The 16,213-nt window shown below is 55.8% G+C and overlaps 1 protein-coding gene across 3 annotated transcripts in view; it reads right to left on the bottom strand.

Moving 5' to 3' along the window:
* Positions 1-16,213, bottom strand: part of Septin9 (septin 9) — a 151,618-nt gene that overhangs the window by 71,818 nt on the left and 63,587 nt on the right. The window contains exon 1 of one of the 3 annotated variants that reach the window (XM_055592087.1): positions 15,251-15,382. The exons of the other annotated variants lie outside the window; for them this stretch is intronic. Coding sequence (XP_055448062.1) covers positions 15,251-15,305 — 55 coding nt within the window. The 5' untranslated portion in view covers positions 15,306-15,382. Of the gene's footprint in view, positions 1-15,250; positions 15,383-16,213 lie in introns of those variants that run through there. 3 annotated transcript variants of the gene reach the window in all.

The following is a 16,213-nucleotide window of genomic DNA, read 5'->3' as shown; positions in this document are numbered from 1 at the left end:
TAGCAGCCCCAGAATCGAGGGTTGCCATAGAACCCAGAACAAGCAAGGGGAGGCTCGGGCACAGCTCCATGGTGGAACCTGTGTGAGACCCTGCACAGCAAATCTCTTTCTCCACAGAGAAGGGAAGCGGGAAAGGAAAGGGAGAAGGAAAGAGCAGACGAGGAAGAAGTGGTCTTGAGCCTGTCAGAGCCGTCCCACTGGGCTTCTTGGCATTCTGTCTGTTCTGGCTTCTAAGTCCAGAGAAGGAACACGGCCCTGGATGGACCTCCTGCCCCTCTCAGCCCACCATGCCTCCTACCCGCCTCACATTGTCATGGATGGTGACCCTTTTTGCTACCTGGCTCATCGGAGGGGTGGGGGAGCTTCCCTCCTTGTCAAACCATCCACATGTGCCATCTGGAAGGTCCAGCTCACACACTGCTGACAGACTCCTGGGCTCCCCTTTAGAATCCAGGGTTCCAGGTGAGGCAGCAAACTACAGGGTCACAGCTACCAACAGCAAATATCACACACACACACACACACACACACACACACACACACACACACACACTCACAGAGGGAGGGACAGAGGTGAGAGGGAGGAGAAAAGGACTCACACAGGGCCAGGAAGCCTCTTCACAGGGCCATACACCCATGAGACAGGCACACAAGAAGCCTCTACCCAGAGCTGATGGGGGACCTGAGCCAATATCCCCCCTGCCTCCAACCTCCCACCTTGGGCCGAGCCTGCTGGAGCCCCAGGGTCATTCTGGGTCTGCCGTAAACAAGGCTGCAGGATGCGACTGCCTTTCTTCTTCACTAAACAGCTATGGGGAACTGCACACCTGGAATGGTCAGCTGCTGAAGAAACGGCCTGAACTGAGACAATGTGGGACAGATGTGAGGGAGAACTTCCCGGGGTGGGGTGGGGCGGGAGGGGGGGGAAGGAGGCCCTAAAGCTAGACAGAGGTGGGCACTGAAGAAGTATCTTGATTGTGTTTTTTATATTTGGGTTTTTGTTTCAGTTTGGTTTTGGTTTTCGAAACAGGGTTTCTCTGTGTAGCCTTGGCTGTCCTGGACTCACTTTGTAGACCAGGCTGGACTCAAACTCACAGAGATCCACCCGCCTCTGCCTCCCTGAGTGCTGGGATTGAAGGCGTGCACCACCATGCCTGGCTGATTTTGCTTTTTGTTTATCAGTCAGGGTCTTATATTGCTAGGCTGGCCTCAAACTCACTATGCAGCCAAGGCTGGCTTTGAATCCATTCCTCCTGCCTCTACCTCCTAAGTGCTGGGATTGTGGGCCTGAGTCACCAACACATCCAGAAGTGAATACAGATAGACACAGAAGTGAACCAGTCCCTGAAGGAGGGTGCAGATGCTCCTGGCTGTGTAGAGGGGAGGGGATCGTCTGACTACTGCGTCCCCTCAGGTCAAAGGTTCTCAAGTAAATGGCAGCTGATGAAGGCAGAAAGGAGAGCACAGACTAAATAAATAAATAAATAAATAAATAAATAAATAAATAAGAGGGAGGCATAGCCTGCTGCTCTTGGGGTTTGAGGGTTGGAAGGCCCAGGGGTAGGGGCAAACTTTCCTATGCTTTAATGGACCCACATCCTTTGCCATTGTCAGGGCCTCGTCTGGAGACAGAAAACTGAGACTCCAACTCTAGGCCAGGGCACAGTACAGCCCATTCACCTCAGTTTACCTCCTCCTCTCTGCTCCCCAACCATCTAACTCATCAGGAGGTCCCCAACTCCCCAAACACTGCTCTCTCATATTCTAGGACTCTTCACAAAGTCCCATTTCCCATGATCCTCCAGATGGGGCCACTCCAAGAACCCTGCCTGAAACAATGATCAGCCCAGCCTGCCTGATACAGGCCTGTCTGCGACCTACCTCCCTTCCCAGCATGCTGAGCCTGAGTGCTTACCTGGGGACCAGGATGACCCACAGATCCTGAGGGAGACATTGGTCTGTTTCCTGTCTGCAGCGTAGAAAAGAGCTGCCAGGCAGGGGTCAGTTCTCAGGGCCATTTTACCTGGTGCGGCTATACCTTCCTTCTCCATCCTTACCCTAGTACCTAGAGACACAGGGAGTGACCAGTCCTGACCTGCCTGAACAGAGAAATACCCAACCAGCTCACTCCACCCACCATGGGAAAATCTCAAAAGCACTTTAAAAGTAGAAAGAAAAAAATAAAGGCAGAAGCAGCATTTAATACCAGGGGCCACTTGGCCCGCTGGGGCCCTCCATTAATCACACTAGCCACTTTGGACAGAGTGCCAGATGGAATGCTCTGTGCTGTGGCCTGAGGCCTAGGCAGATATGAGCTATGGCCTAATTACAGGGCACAGTGACCCCAGGGGGCAGAGTTCAGGCTCCGGTCAGAGCAGCACCCAGGAGCCCAGGGAGGGGTCAGAGGCCAGCTCTTGACAATCAGACCCAATGTTCACCCAGCTGCCTGGAGGTGGGACAGAGCTATGAGGACCCACTGTCCGCCTGTGCCCGGTCCGCCTTGCTCGGTTGGGTTCCGCTGAACCTGGGGATGGGGTAGGCTTATTCTCTGTTTGGTCTCAAAGACACAGCAAAGGAGGATCATGGAAAACTGAAAGTGAGAAAGGGGTCTGCTGTGAAGAAAAGGACATAGCTGGATGCTGAGAACATTCTAGAAGATGCAGCCATGAAGCTGAGCAGGGTCTTGTTGGGGGGGCGCTCCTCCCTCTGGAGCTCCCTGGGGTTCCCCTCTGTCAGCAGAGCACTTGAGACACCATGAAGCCCTAGGGAACATAAACATCCTGGAAACTTGTGAGAGCTGGCTGGAGTCGAGGGTCTCCACACTCACCAGCTCTTGGGTGGAGCCAGAGCTCAGGGAGGAGGAGCTAGTACCAGGGAGCCATCCAGGGAAGCAGTTCTGGGAGAGGGGACAGAGGGTCTGGGAGGGAAGAGGGCAGGTGGGTTCATCCTGAGAGCATCCCTCCACACGGCAGGTATCACAAAATGTCTGGCTCTCAGCTCTGCCACAGCTCACCCACTACCCTGTCTATCCACTTCGGGACCTGGACCACATCAGAGTCAGGAATACAGAATATGGATATAGGGGACACAGCCTTGGTCCCTTTGTTTCTCCCAAAGCGCAGCCTGTCTAACAGCCACGAGGCAGGGGCTATGTCATGACCATCAGACGGACAAGAGGCCAGCAGTCACTCAGGGCATACAACCAGAAACATCAGGCCTGGTTCCTTGTTGCCCCACTGCTCTGGCTAAGCCTAGAACTACCTGCCCCGCCCCCACCATGATCAGCTACGATGAAGGCACAACCTATCCCCAAATAGGACATCAGAGCCCTAACACTGGGTACTAATGAAGGCATTTCCAAATGCCTTTAGGGGTCTCCAGGTGATGTCATCCTGGGTTTAAAGTGGGGAGACAGAAAACAGGAAGCCAGGGGATGCTGAGATGGCTCAGTGGTTTGGTTTCAAGCTTGATGACCCAGAACCTACATGCTAGAGAGAGAACCAACTTCCACAGGTTGTCCTCTGACCTCCACATGCATGCCACAACAGAGACATGTTCATGCACACACATGTATGTATATATCAGGAGGGAGGGAGGGAGAGAAAGTTAAGTTTTAAAAAAAAATTTAAAAACAAGGAGTCAGAAACACAAAAAAAGATCCCATGAGGCTGAAGCAAAGGCAGAGACACACCTACACACCAAGCGTGGCCAGGCCCTCCGAGAGCCACCATGACTTTAAAGGGGCAGAGCACAGAAGGACCCTGCCCCACAGATCCTTGGCGTTGCTCTGCGGGCCGCCAGTGCTGCTTCAGGCCCAGCAGACCCACGCGCCTGCCCCCCCTGCTGCTGAGCTTCTCCCAGGCCTCCTGGGACCCATCACGATCGCATTGTCCCGATCTGTGCCTCACACATTTGCTCTGTTCATCTGTTCTCCCTCAACACCCACTCAGTCCCAGCCCTGTCCTCCTTTGTCTGGGTGTTCCACCATCCAACACCAAAGGCTTCAGGAGAAGACAAGACCTCACCCTCACAGGCGGGCACTGTGCCCCTAATACTGGTGAGAAAGGGACTCACCTTCCTGGTCTCCCTAAACAGTAGCTCCCCTCTTTCTGCAGGCAGCAAACTCCTCCCCTCACCTGCCTGCCCCATGTCTCCCAGGCCACACGCACATGGGTGGATGGCCCTCAGTCTGTTTACAGCAGTAACAGAAACACTGAAGAGCTGTTTACAGTCAATACAAACCCTAGGTGCCAGAGAGCAATCTGGCTGATTCAGGACCTCCGGTCCACAGCCCAGAGCCCAGCAATTCAGCCCCTGACCTCTGACCTGTCTTCAGGCACTGGACAGCTGGGGACCTGGGGATGTGAGGCAGGAAGAAGCCTTGTTCTTGGAGTCTCTGCCTTGGCAGGAACCAGACCCACCAGCCTGAAGCCCCACTGAAGGGGGTGTTGGGGAGATATGGAGACAGGAAGGAAGCCAGCCTGTTGTCATCTGGGCCATTCTTTTCTCAGCTTAAAAAAAATAAAATAAATGGAATATTCAGCCAAGTTGTCCTCTGTCACCAAGGAGCTCTGTGGACTGCCCAGTGCTGGTGTGTGTGTGTGTGTGTGTGTGTGTGTGTGTGTGTGTGTGTGTGTGAGAGAGAGAGAGAGAGAGAGAGAGAGAGAGTGAGTTGTGTATGAAATAAAGAAATGACCAAAACCATCTAAATCTTACCCTGGTCCAGGTACATGGCCTCTCTTGGCCTAGTTCCTAAAAAGGAAGGAACACAGCAGAACACAAAGATCTACAACCAGTCCAGGTGACTTCCTGCTCCGGAACAAACCTGGTCCAGCAACTCTTTAAGACACCAGGCACAGGCCCAGCAGGGATGGAAACAGAGGGCCAACCCTGCACAGCCTCCCAGATCAAGATGGAAGACTTCAACTCTAACACATTCGTTGTGGTACAAACTGCACCTGCAGAGGTATCTCCCACCAGCCCTCACGGCAGGCCAAAGGTGAAGGAGTCCACACTGCACCTGACCCCTGAACTGGAAGGATCAGGCCTGCCTCTGGCACCCGGCGCTCCTCCTCCTCCTGGTTGGACACCCTCCCAGACCCCTGCCCCCTTGACCTCCAAATGGAAAGAGAAGCCTGTCTGAATAAAGTTATTTTTCTTTTTGAAAATTAACTTTAAAAATAATAGCTATGACCTCTTTCTCCTAACTATAAACACAATCTAAGCCCGAGGCAGAAAATGTGCACATAAAAGAAAGAAATCTATAACGCCACAAGACAAACAACCCCTGTCAAATCTTGACAAACATCTCTCTGTGCTGCTGAGAGGGCATGCATATCCAAAGCTCACTCCCATGGTGACACAGCCTTGTGCTTCTCCAGGTAGCAGGGTGGTCGAGGCTGCCCACACTCCTGGGTCCCATTCCTTGAACTCTCTATAGTTCTAATCTTCTGACTCCACACAGGCCATTTGGCAGCTCCACCTGTTCATCAGAATAAACCTCCAGAACATAAAACATGGACTGTCAGTCCCCAGGCAGGGCATAGAGGACCTGGACACCTAAGGGGGTTTCTGAGGGGCAGCATTCGGAGACCCCTACCTTCTTTAGGTTCATAAGCCTCATCACCTGCCTCCTGAAATCCTACAGGATGCAAACCCAGTGGGCCACACTCTTCTGGAAATAGCCCCGCCTGTGAGTACCCCGGAGCTGCCAGCTCAGCAGCCTGCCCTACCCCCTACTTCCCAGCAGTCACCCAAGGACAACGTCCAGCTTCAGCTGCCACTGCTCCCAAAACTCCTCAGGCAATTGCAAACTGAAGGACACCCAGAACTAAGCTACCTACTGCACATTGCCAGGGACAAAGGGAGCATGTGACTCACAAGGTCTGCAGAACTGCCCCAGGCCATAGACAGGGCCTGAATGGGGGAAAAAGGAATTGGCTTCATATCCCTTCTGCAGGAAACACGTCACAACACAACACACGCACACCCATCCTCCAAGCCACGGTTGCCTCCCTCCAGCTGGCAGTCACCATGCCCGGAGCAAGGGCCCAGCTTACTCAGCATTGTCCTCTCTGTACTGTTGCCTGTGAGGAGAGGCCCAGCAGCCCAGAATCTCTCAAGTCAGAGTTAGGCGCGCGCGCGCGCGCGCACGCACGCACAGACGCCCGGGGGAGTTACTCTTGTCCCCATATGACCCCCACACAGGTTTAAGTTTGTACAAATGAGAAGAGAGGCTCACAATGCTTTTTGTACTAAAGGAGAAAAAAAAAAAAAGCCCCTTTTTTTATTTCCAGATCTTCATTTTTCTGTCCTGTAATAAGAAACACCAAGCAGGGAAAAGTAGAAATTGTGGTCCCTTTAGGCCTAATGTAGTGCCAGGAAGATGTGGTCACTCTCTTAGTAGTTGGGCAACTGAGGCCCACAGAGAAGGATGCCTTGCCCATCACTTCGGAGGGGACTCTGTCCTGTCCACTGAGGCCTCTGAATAAGGGGTCCTAATGGCCCCACGCCTCTGCTCCACAGCCTGATAGGTGAGAGCAGATTCCCATCTCATAGATGAAAGTCTGCACTGAAGCAGAGGCTGCCCCGGCAGACCGTAGGCTTGGCACCCCAGCTCCCTAACCCCACTCACTCCTGCCAAATGGACTGAGATTTCCAGCATCCCCAAGAACCAGGTGGATGAGAAAGACAGACTCACACCACGGCATTGGTGCCTGGCAGGGATGGGGAAGTGGGTCTCCCCAGAAAGTGACAGTACAGAGGCTGGGACAGCCTGAGTTCACCTTGCTGCCACAGACAGAAGGCCAGGTACAGTTAAAGGAAACGGCCATGACAGCAAGGGTAAGCTAAGCTGGATGGGAGGATGTGCCTGTGAGCTGCGGGGAAACAGCTGGGAGGGCTGGGACAGGTCAGAGACAAAGACCTCACAAGGGGTGGGGAGCATAGGACACACAGATCCTGCCCCTGTCCCCCAACCAGCCCCACTCCTGACAGCCGGCTCCAGTGCAGCTGTTTGCAGGAGGCTGGCTGCCTCATTTAAATATCAGCAGAGAGGTAAAAGAGAGGGCTGCCGAGGCCTGACCTGATGTCCAATGAATGTTCCTCGGGACAGAGAAATGTTTCTATCCTGTCTGTCAAACCCAGCTGTCCCAAAGCCCAGTTTCTCTAAGCCAGGGCCTGGCTTCCACCTTCCACAGACTGTGCCAGGCCTGCGGCATGAGACTGAAAGACCCCCTTCTCCACTCCACCCCCAAGGGGGCCTGGTGGCTAAGGGTTTCTTTTGTAGTTTAGAGAGAGAGGGGGAGAGAGGGAGGGAGTGAGAGAGCGTGATGGCAGCCTTCCTGGGGTTTTGGAGGGAGGACAGGACTTGAAACTCATCCACCAACTCACCCACCGGTGCACACCTTCAGCTGCTTCCCCTGGGACTGGGGATCCACATATATGGCCTCCCCCAACCCAAGTTCCCCTTCAGCTCTGTGGGCCTCCTGGCTGGGAGCAAAGGCACAGAGCTTGGATCTCAGAGGTGAGCAAAGCAGGGCTCAGCTGGGAGAGCCCTTGATGTCGGTGGGGCTGCCAGGTTGGCCTGCACAAGAGGCCCACACATGAGCATGCCAGGTGGGGGCACCCGGGCACTTCTGCATACAGCAGAGAGACAGCAGAGAACTTGGGAGTTCCATTTTGCACTAAAGAAAAAAATCCCATAATGAAATTAATCTTCAGAGCAGTCCAGTGCCTGACCCATGCTAGGGGACAGCAGACAGGGGACAGTGGAACCAGGAAACCTTGTCCATTTATACTGCAGATACTATCTGTCTCTAGGGGACATGGGGCAGGGGCCTGGCCCACCCACATGGAAAGCAGGGCAGAGTCCTCTATCTCCTCTATCGGAGGCTGCTTCCTGAGCCCAAGAGCGTGGAATCCACCAGAATGCTGGCTGCTACAGTCTGGGGCCACATTTTCTATGCCTGGAACTGACCACTCTCTGCCCCACCCCACCCCATTACTCCCAAAAAGTTGAGGCAGGATCTCTGTCAACATCCTAGAGGCATAGATGGGGTCTACCTGGGACCCAAAGTGACTACTCCCCTCATTCCCAGAGGCTCCCTCAGCTGCAGCCTCCCATGAGGAGTTGCCCAGGCCTTGTCCTGGCCTGTCTGCAAGGGCCTGTGAGCTCTTCCTACCCAGCCGAGTGGGAATATGTTGGGAATGGGAAACCAGGAGCCTGTTTAAAAGTGTGACGTTGGTTGTACAGGGTGCTAGAGTCCCAGCTTCCTGAAGGTGAGACCTTTGTAAAAGGGGACAGGGAAAAAAGCCAGGTTCCACCCAGACTGCAAAGGACAGCTGTTCTCAATCCTCCTCCTTATTCAAACTCAGCCTGTGTCCCCAGAGACCCTCAATCAGGAACAAATGTGGGGCAATTCAAGCACCCCTTTGACTGCACCATTTGCAGTCAAAGGAGCAGACGGTCAATGTTCAAGTCTCTACGAGATCTCACTGAAACCTCAAGACGTAGCCTTGGAGACACAAGACGCTCTCAGGGGACAGGGACACGGCTGTGTACTTAGGACCACAGCCCTTTAGTTCCTGGATTGTAGGCCAAAGATGCAGGAAAGACTGCGGGGAGAGGGGAAGGGGGGATTGGGAAGGGGCCTAGTTATTTCTGGGAACAGTGACAGACGAAAGAACAGCTGGGTCTGGAGAGATGGCTCAGCCGTGACGGCACGGGCTGCTCTTGCAGAGGGCCCAGGATTGGTTCCCAGCACACACACGGCGGCTCCCAACTGTCTGTAACTCCAGCTCCAGGAGATCTGATGCCCTCTTTCGACCTCCCAGGCATCAGGCACGCACCCTGGTACACATTCAAGCAGGCGAGCAAGCACCCATACACAAAAGGTAGAAATAAATCTGCAACGGTCTCTTCCACCCCACCCCCATTTCTCTCCCTTTTATGAAGAAGAGGAGGAAGGGAATGAAGAAAGAAAGACACAAAGAAAGCGAAAGGTAGAGCAGAATCCCCTGGCCACTTCTGTGCCCCAGATGTCCCCCCAGGAAGCCAGGGGCAGGAACAGTGGGGGTGCTCCATGTTTATGCTTCCCAGAGAAAGCAAGGCCAGTTTGTCTCTTTCTTAAATTATTGGGATTTAGTGGCACTTAAAAGAAAAAAAATGACAACTTGAAATTTCTAGAACATCTGCTGGTTCCCGACTGAACGGAGCCTCCCAGTTCTGTCCAGACCAAATTAAATGAGAGCTCAGAAATGCCCTCTGGGCTCCTGGGGGTGTCCAGGGGCCAAGTGGTGAGGCTCTCTAGCCAAAGAGATGACAAATCCTTGGGCTTCTGAGACTGTGTTTGCAGAGAATTCCACGAGCCTCCAAATTTGGGAAAAAAACACAAGAGGGCTTTGGGAATAGAGCCACTGCTCGGCCAACCTTCCCCCGTGGTCTGGTCCAGAGAAACTCCACGAATTCCTTTCCCAACTGGGTTTTAGGAATGAATTTTATGTCTGTAGCCCCAGCACTCAGGAAGCTGAGGCAGGAAGACAAGCGAGCTGTGAGTTTGAGGCCAGGCTGGGCCATACAAGAAGAGAAAGTGTTTCAACTATCCCACACACCTTAAAAAATATGTAACTGCCTGGGGCTTCGTGTTATAGACTCACACCCCAGCGGAGACCTGTGGCTGCCCAGTGCCCTTACCCCAGCCCCTTTTCACACACAGCAGAGTGAGCAGACCATACACAGCACTGCCATATGGGCCTGGAGCCCAGAAGAGAGTGCCCAGGCCGGTCTGGCAAAGAGGTGGAACTCTGTCCTGGGTTTAGGGGGTCAATACGGACATTCTAGGCAGCAGGCTAGCCCCAACAACCACAGTCAGAGCCCTGGTGCGATCTCTTCTGAAACAGGAGGTGGAGAAAGAAAAGGGACCCCAGCTCCGTCCTCCTGGTGCCAGAATAGCAGGCCCAGGCCCCCTGGAGAGCCAGCAGAGGCCACGTCAGCAGGTGAGAAACTTCCTGGCTCCTAGACCAAGCATACAGGCAGGGCATTCTGCTCTAAAGAATAATCGGACCAGGACAGAGGACGCAAGCCTGGGCAATCTCTTTCTCCAGGTACGAAGCCCTGCACAACCCTCCCTCTGGGCAGAAGGGTGGGGATACACAGCTGATGGGTACCCAGGCCTAGTAAGCTGATGACAAGCACCTCTGGCTTCTCTGCCCTCCTGGTCCCTACCCGATGGGACAGTCATAGTTTAGAGCTGAGTCTGCTCCATGCACAAGGACAAGAAGGCTGGAGCCCACTGTGCACCTCCACTAACATGGCCTTCCCCTTGTCAGGCCTTCAGGCCCACTCCACAGTCCAGTCAGCAGGTGCACACCCTGCGGCTGTCAGCACTCCGCCCTGTGGGGGACATGCAGCTCCCCTCATCTGTAGAGCTCTGGGGTGAGACACTGCGTCAGCCTTCCAGTAAGAAGGACTCTGCACCCCATGTGACCCTGGCCTCCATGGAGAACATCGGCCAGGGAAGGAGGAAGGGGCTCCCCCACCCTGCTTCATCCGAACATTTGCTAAGGTAGGAGAGATTGCCAGGAGGGTTCTATGGATACCATGTCCCTGGGACTGGCCATCGTGGGTGGTGACCGTGTTATCCAATCTGGTCCCCACAGTGGGATCAGACAGGTTCTTGTCTGTGTGACCTTCTAGCACTTAGGATCCATGTCTCCTGCAAACATTTCTCAATTCCAACAGCTACAGCAACCCCCGAGCCCCTTGAAGCCAGTTCTGTGCCCAGCGCTAGCTACTGTTTGCGTCTCGCAGAATGTCCTTCCCCAAACCTTGAAGAGTGCTCTAGTCACAAGCCCACTGAGCCCAGGAAGAGATGAAGGCTCAGAGTGAGCTGGTGGCAGCCACCAGGTGCCCAGCCTGCTACCCATCACTCCTGGTAAGACCCCTCTCAATACAAACGCCGCCTACCTCCTGCCCATCCACAGCCATATACTTCCTTCAAACCCTTCCTGAAATGCCACGTGACCCGAAGAAGATTCCAGGCTGATGCTCCCCAGAGGGGATGTGCACCACCTCTTGCTAGCCATCTGGTCCATGTAACCCTCGGTGGGGCGCTTACACACCTATTCTCCCCGTCTAATGCTTGAAGAACTTGTTTACACGGGGACAACAGACAGGCTTTCCTAGTATACGGAGTTGGGGATGTCCATAAAAGAGGCCACCCCCTCTCCACTGCAGGAAGCCCTGGCACCCTGGAATCCCTCTCAGCAGCCTGCTCAGGCCCTGCTCAGCCCCTTCAGATCCCACACTAGGGAGGCAGCGATTCCCAGGAGCCTGGAGAGTCTGCGGAAATCTCAGGATTCCTCGCGCAAAAGGCCCAAGGCATTAACGAAAAGGACAGGTCTACAGCTCCCTGAAGCCAACAGGCCCTTCCTCCAGGGAACAAAGTGGCACCTGCATCCTGCCATCACCACCACCCAAGAGGTGTCGACGGTTCCTGATTTCTTGGCCACCTAACTGAGAGGAAAGGGACCACGGGACGTCCAGGACCCAGTGCAGAAGAGCTTCCTCAGGGACAGATGTGAAAAAGCCTTGCCACTCGGATTGGAGTGTTGGGCTTCTGGGCCAGATCTGTTTCAACAAAACATCAAGGACTCTCAGGATTGTTCTGGGTGTGCAAAACTGGTTACAGCCAACGCTGTAGAAGAGCAGGCCAACAGCTGGCACTCCAAGCGGCTTGTAACTGTGTTTGCGATAACAGATCTGGCCTCCATTCAGGAAGAACTCACCACCCAGCTGCCCCGGGCTTCTGCTGACCGGGAAAGGAGCGAGGAAAGGAGTGACTCCTCTTGCTACCCAGTCACAGAGAGTGGTGAGTCCCAGAGTCATCTCGTGGGGGAGGGGCGGGTGTTGGGAAGTACAAAAGTAGGAAATCACCGACAGTGAGAAACTAGCAAGATTAAAATCTGAATCAGCAGAATAATGAACCTCTTTTCATTCCCTAGGGAATGGGATAGAGGGAGGGAGGCACTTTTCTTGAAGGGAAACAAAGGCCAAATAGGGTCCTGCCACCCTCCCAGTGCCCCTGACAGAAAGCTAACTCTGAATGCCCACAAGACCTCCAGCGATGCTCACAAGTGGGACCCTGGTTCCTGGGGTGGAGGAGAAGGGGCGGGGATGGGGGTACACAGAGACAGACGGAATGAGACAGAAAAACAGGAGAAATGAGTGCCCAAGACGATCCCTGTGACCAGGACTGCGCCCTGAGCCCACTCGGCATACACCAGCTCCACAGAGGAACGCAGCTCCAACCTGGGAATCCTCACCCACCACTGCCCTCGGCCCTGCAGGACAGGCTGTTCCTGCCTCTACAGCTGCTAACACCAAACCTCCTGGAGGGCAAGCAGGCTCTCTACCCCCAGAGACACACAGGGCTAAGGGTTAGCCCTACCCTGGGGGCCGGGGTGGGGAGAGCACCTGGGTCCCACCCTCTCAGCAGACCTCCACACACATCAAGAGCCTGTCTGTCCAGCCTCACAAAGGGACCCTGGGCCCCAGCAGCTGCCGCCAGCAGGGCTCTTTCCTCCCTCCCTCCTCCTACTACCTGGCACAGCCCCACACCTGGTGGGAAGCCTGAGCTAAGACTGGATGCTTCCCCAGCTGACTCTGGCCACGCTAACATCAGGGACAGACGCCTGGCCAGAAGGCTCTCCTCTTTGCCTGGCACAATCGATCCCTCCTTTCACTCAAGGTCTTGCCTCTCCCGCTCCAAATTTCTCCCTGCTGGTCGCCTGCAACCCTCCCCACCTGGATTCAGGCTGCCAGCTTGTCTCACCCATCCTGGGCTGGGTCACAGGCTCTCTGTGTCCCTCCACCCATCCTACTGTTCCAGGCAGCCCAACCCCCACACCTCATCCACACACCAACTCAACTCCATATTCCTAGGACACATAGGAGGTCACTTTTTAGATCGTTCATTCCGTGCACAAGGCCTCTCCAGCACTAGTACCATGCATGAATGCACAGACACACACACACATACACACACACATACATTTCCACTACTGATAGCCAAGGGCTAGTAATCACTGGGGACTCAGAGGCCTGACCCCATCCCCCAGCTGAGCTTTTCAGGGTTCACAGTTGGAAGACTGGCACACATAGGGAGGCAGCAGGGAGGCTCCCTTAAAACTGCCAACCTCTCTACCAGGATGCTCTCAATGAGGCCATTGTCTTGAGACTAAATTTGAGGGTCAAGAAACTAGCTTGGGAGACAGCCCAGTGAGGGCATGACACAGTGAGGAAGGAGTTACACAGAGAGCCCAAAGAGGCAAGGGCAGCAGCATAACGCAAAGGGTACCAGCTGCTAGACATCCCCCCCCACCCCGTCCCAATCCCCAAACAAGGGCATGACACAGTGAGGAAGGAGTTACATGGAGAAACCAAAGAGGCAGGGGCAGTCAGCCTCTACAAGGCAAAGGGTACCATCTGCTGAGACCCCATCACCACCTCCAAACTTTAAGAACTCTGCAGCATTCTGCAGAAACCCCATTCCCAATTCCTCAGGGGATGAAAGCAGAGGCCTGAATGCCCCCCAGGTCCTGAGCAGAGACCAAACACGGAGACCAGGACTTGAAAAGGGTAGTACCTCCCCTCCTCGCCCCTCCACCACCTGTCCCCTCTCAGACCTTGCAGAGAAGGGAACTGATTGGCTGACTTTCGGATCACACTCCCAGGAGAATGAAAGGCCCCAGGGCAAAAGAGGGGTGCACAGAGGTGCAACCCAAGGAGCCTGGACAGTCACTAGAATGTGCAGAAGGCAAAACAGAACAAAACAGGCCTGGGAGACTCCAGAATAGACACGGACTCCAAGAGGTTCGGGCACTCAAGCAGCAACTCTCTCTGCCCTGTATCAGCACAGGACAGAAAGTGCTAGAACCTAAACATTGCCCCACCACTGAGGTGACCAAGTGCGTGTGATAGTCCAGGCTCCTCTCTGCAAATGCCTGCCAATACCGCCCCCTCCCCAGTCTCTTTGCACACACACACCCTGATACACAGCTAGTCACCAAACTCAGAGATAAGGCTGACATCAGGTGGGCTGAGGACAAACCCCTTGGTTCCAGCCATGGGGCCTGGAGCACCCCCAACTGGTCAATTGTAGGGCTAGGGCTGGCCCGGAACCTGGCTGCCTGTTACTCGGGGCCGGCTGCCTGTTACTCGGTGGGGCCTTTCCTCCCTTGCTTACAGCCCACCAGAGGGCTCTGCCCAAGGCTGCCGAGAGCCCCTCAGAGGGGCGGGGGCTGCAGGAGCGGCAGAGTCAGGCCCGCCCCTCGGAAACCCAGCCCCAGACGCGCGCGGGACACCATTGTGTAAGCCTCCCTTTCCACTGCCTTTATTTACTCCGAAGGAGGACGCAGGACTAAGGGCCACGGCACCGGCAGTGGCAGTCACGAGGCCTCTGGAAAGCGCGCGCATGCAAGCCCGAGGCGGGGATGGCAGGCCCACCCTCGGAGGAAACGGCGCCCAAGTATCTCCGCACTTCGTAAACTCAGGACAAGAGACTAAAGTGCTGTCCTTGCGTGAGCGTACAGGGGCCCCTCTGTCCCAAAAGGCTCTTCTTTCGCAGATGGATAAAGATGTCCAAACCTGGGTCGGGACTATGGGACATCCCACCCTGAGACTCGCCAGGCTGGGATCCCCTCGGATGCCTGGGGCCTGCCGGCTGATCAACTTGGCAGCCCTTGCCAGCCCGGGCGGGTACTGGGCTCAGCCCCAACCCGGGAGCTGGCGTGGGGGAGGGGAGGAGGGCCACCCTAAGGATTCGGCCGCACACTGCATCCGAGGTGAGGACCTAACCACGCTGGTGAGAGCTGCGGGCGAACACCCAAAGAAGAAAACCTGCTGGTTTCCAGGAGGGACTCGCGCTCCCCAGGGGTAGCTCCGAAGAAGCCAAACCAGCCCTCAAGGAGGCAACAGTCGCTGGGCAAACACAACAATAAAAGGAAGAACACCCCGGAGGCAGTGCGAACCTGGGGTCCCCAGGGGGTGCGCGGTCCCCAACAACAAGGTCTATCAGCCACAGGATCCCTTAAACGTAGCTCTCCAAGTAGGCAACGCCGGATCTGGGACGCAAAGCCCCAGGGTGAGCCATCGGGATCTCAGCCTCTCCTGTGCTCGCCCCGTCCCGTCTCCGGCCCGCCTGGAGGCTCCTGCCCAGCTCACCAAGCAGCCGCTGGGGCAGGCACCCACCTTCAAAGTCTGAAATGATCCCGTCCAGCTGTGCGTTGACCGCGGGGTCGGACATGGTGGCTTGGTGCGCAGGGAGTCCCGCGGAGACCCGGCCCTGCGCGCTCCCGGTGCCGAGCTGGCCGCCCGAGCCCCTCGGCCCCCACGGTCGGCTGAATGAATGGGGGAGGAAGGCGGGCGCCGGCCCCTCCCCAAGCACCCGGGCCCCCGCCCCGCCCCCGCCTCCCGGCTGGATCAGGTTCCAGCACCCCAGCCGGCCTCCGCGACTCGGCACTGGCTGTTGCGCCCGCCTGTCAAAACTGGGCCGGAGGGGGGGCGGCGGTTTGGAACCAGAGCAGCTTCTACCGGGACTGCAGAGTCCCAGGCACACGACCTGAGCTGGCCCCCCTTCTTGCCTTCCTGGCGGGTGCCCAGGGGACCGCGACAGACACGGCCTCGGCCCCTCCCCCTCACGCCCCTCCGCGGCCAGATGTGGGCGGATGTGGAGGATGTGGAGGCCGGGCCACAGCAGCGGGCGGGCGCCGAGGGGGATGAGATTCCTCCCCTTCCCCGGGCGCAGTGCTCTTGCTGCCCCAGGTTTTATTTACGCCAAAATTCGTGAGCGCCTCCTCCGCGCACAAGCACGGGGCCTGCAAGGGTTAAGCGGCTGCGCTAAACTTAGTGAGGGTCCACAGGACCCTAGACGGTTGCCCACAGAGCTGGAGTCCCGCGAGTCCCCCAGCATACAACGCGTTGAGAACTGCTACCCCCTTGGACCCCCGGGGGTCGCTGCTGCAACCTCTGGGTAGATAGGGTGCTAGAGAAGGGCGAGGGGGCCTTCAGAAGAAACCTTCCAGCGCCCCTCCCCCTTCCACTGTATGGGCTTCCTGAGTACAGAGTGGACCGCGACCTTTCCTCCAGAAGAGAGAAACCATATTCCTAACATCAGAAGGAAGGAAGAGGGCTGGCTGCTCCTGGCCCCGTCCA

This window comes from Psammomys obesus, unplaced genomic scaffold (genome assembly GCF_907164565.1).
Source record: "Psammomys obesus unplaced genomic scaffold, mPsaObe1.curated_primary_1811, whole genome shotgun sequence".
NCBI classification, from domain to species: domain Eukaryota; kingdom Metazoa; phylum Chordata; class Mammalia; order Rodentia; family Muridae; genus Psammomys; species Psammomys obesus.
This window is presented reverse-complemented; position numbering and strand designations above follow the sequence as displayed.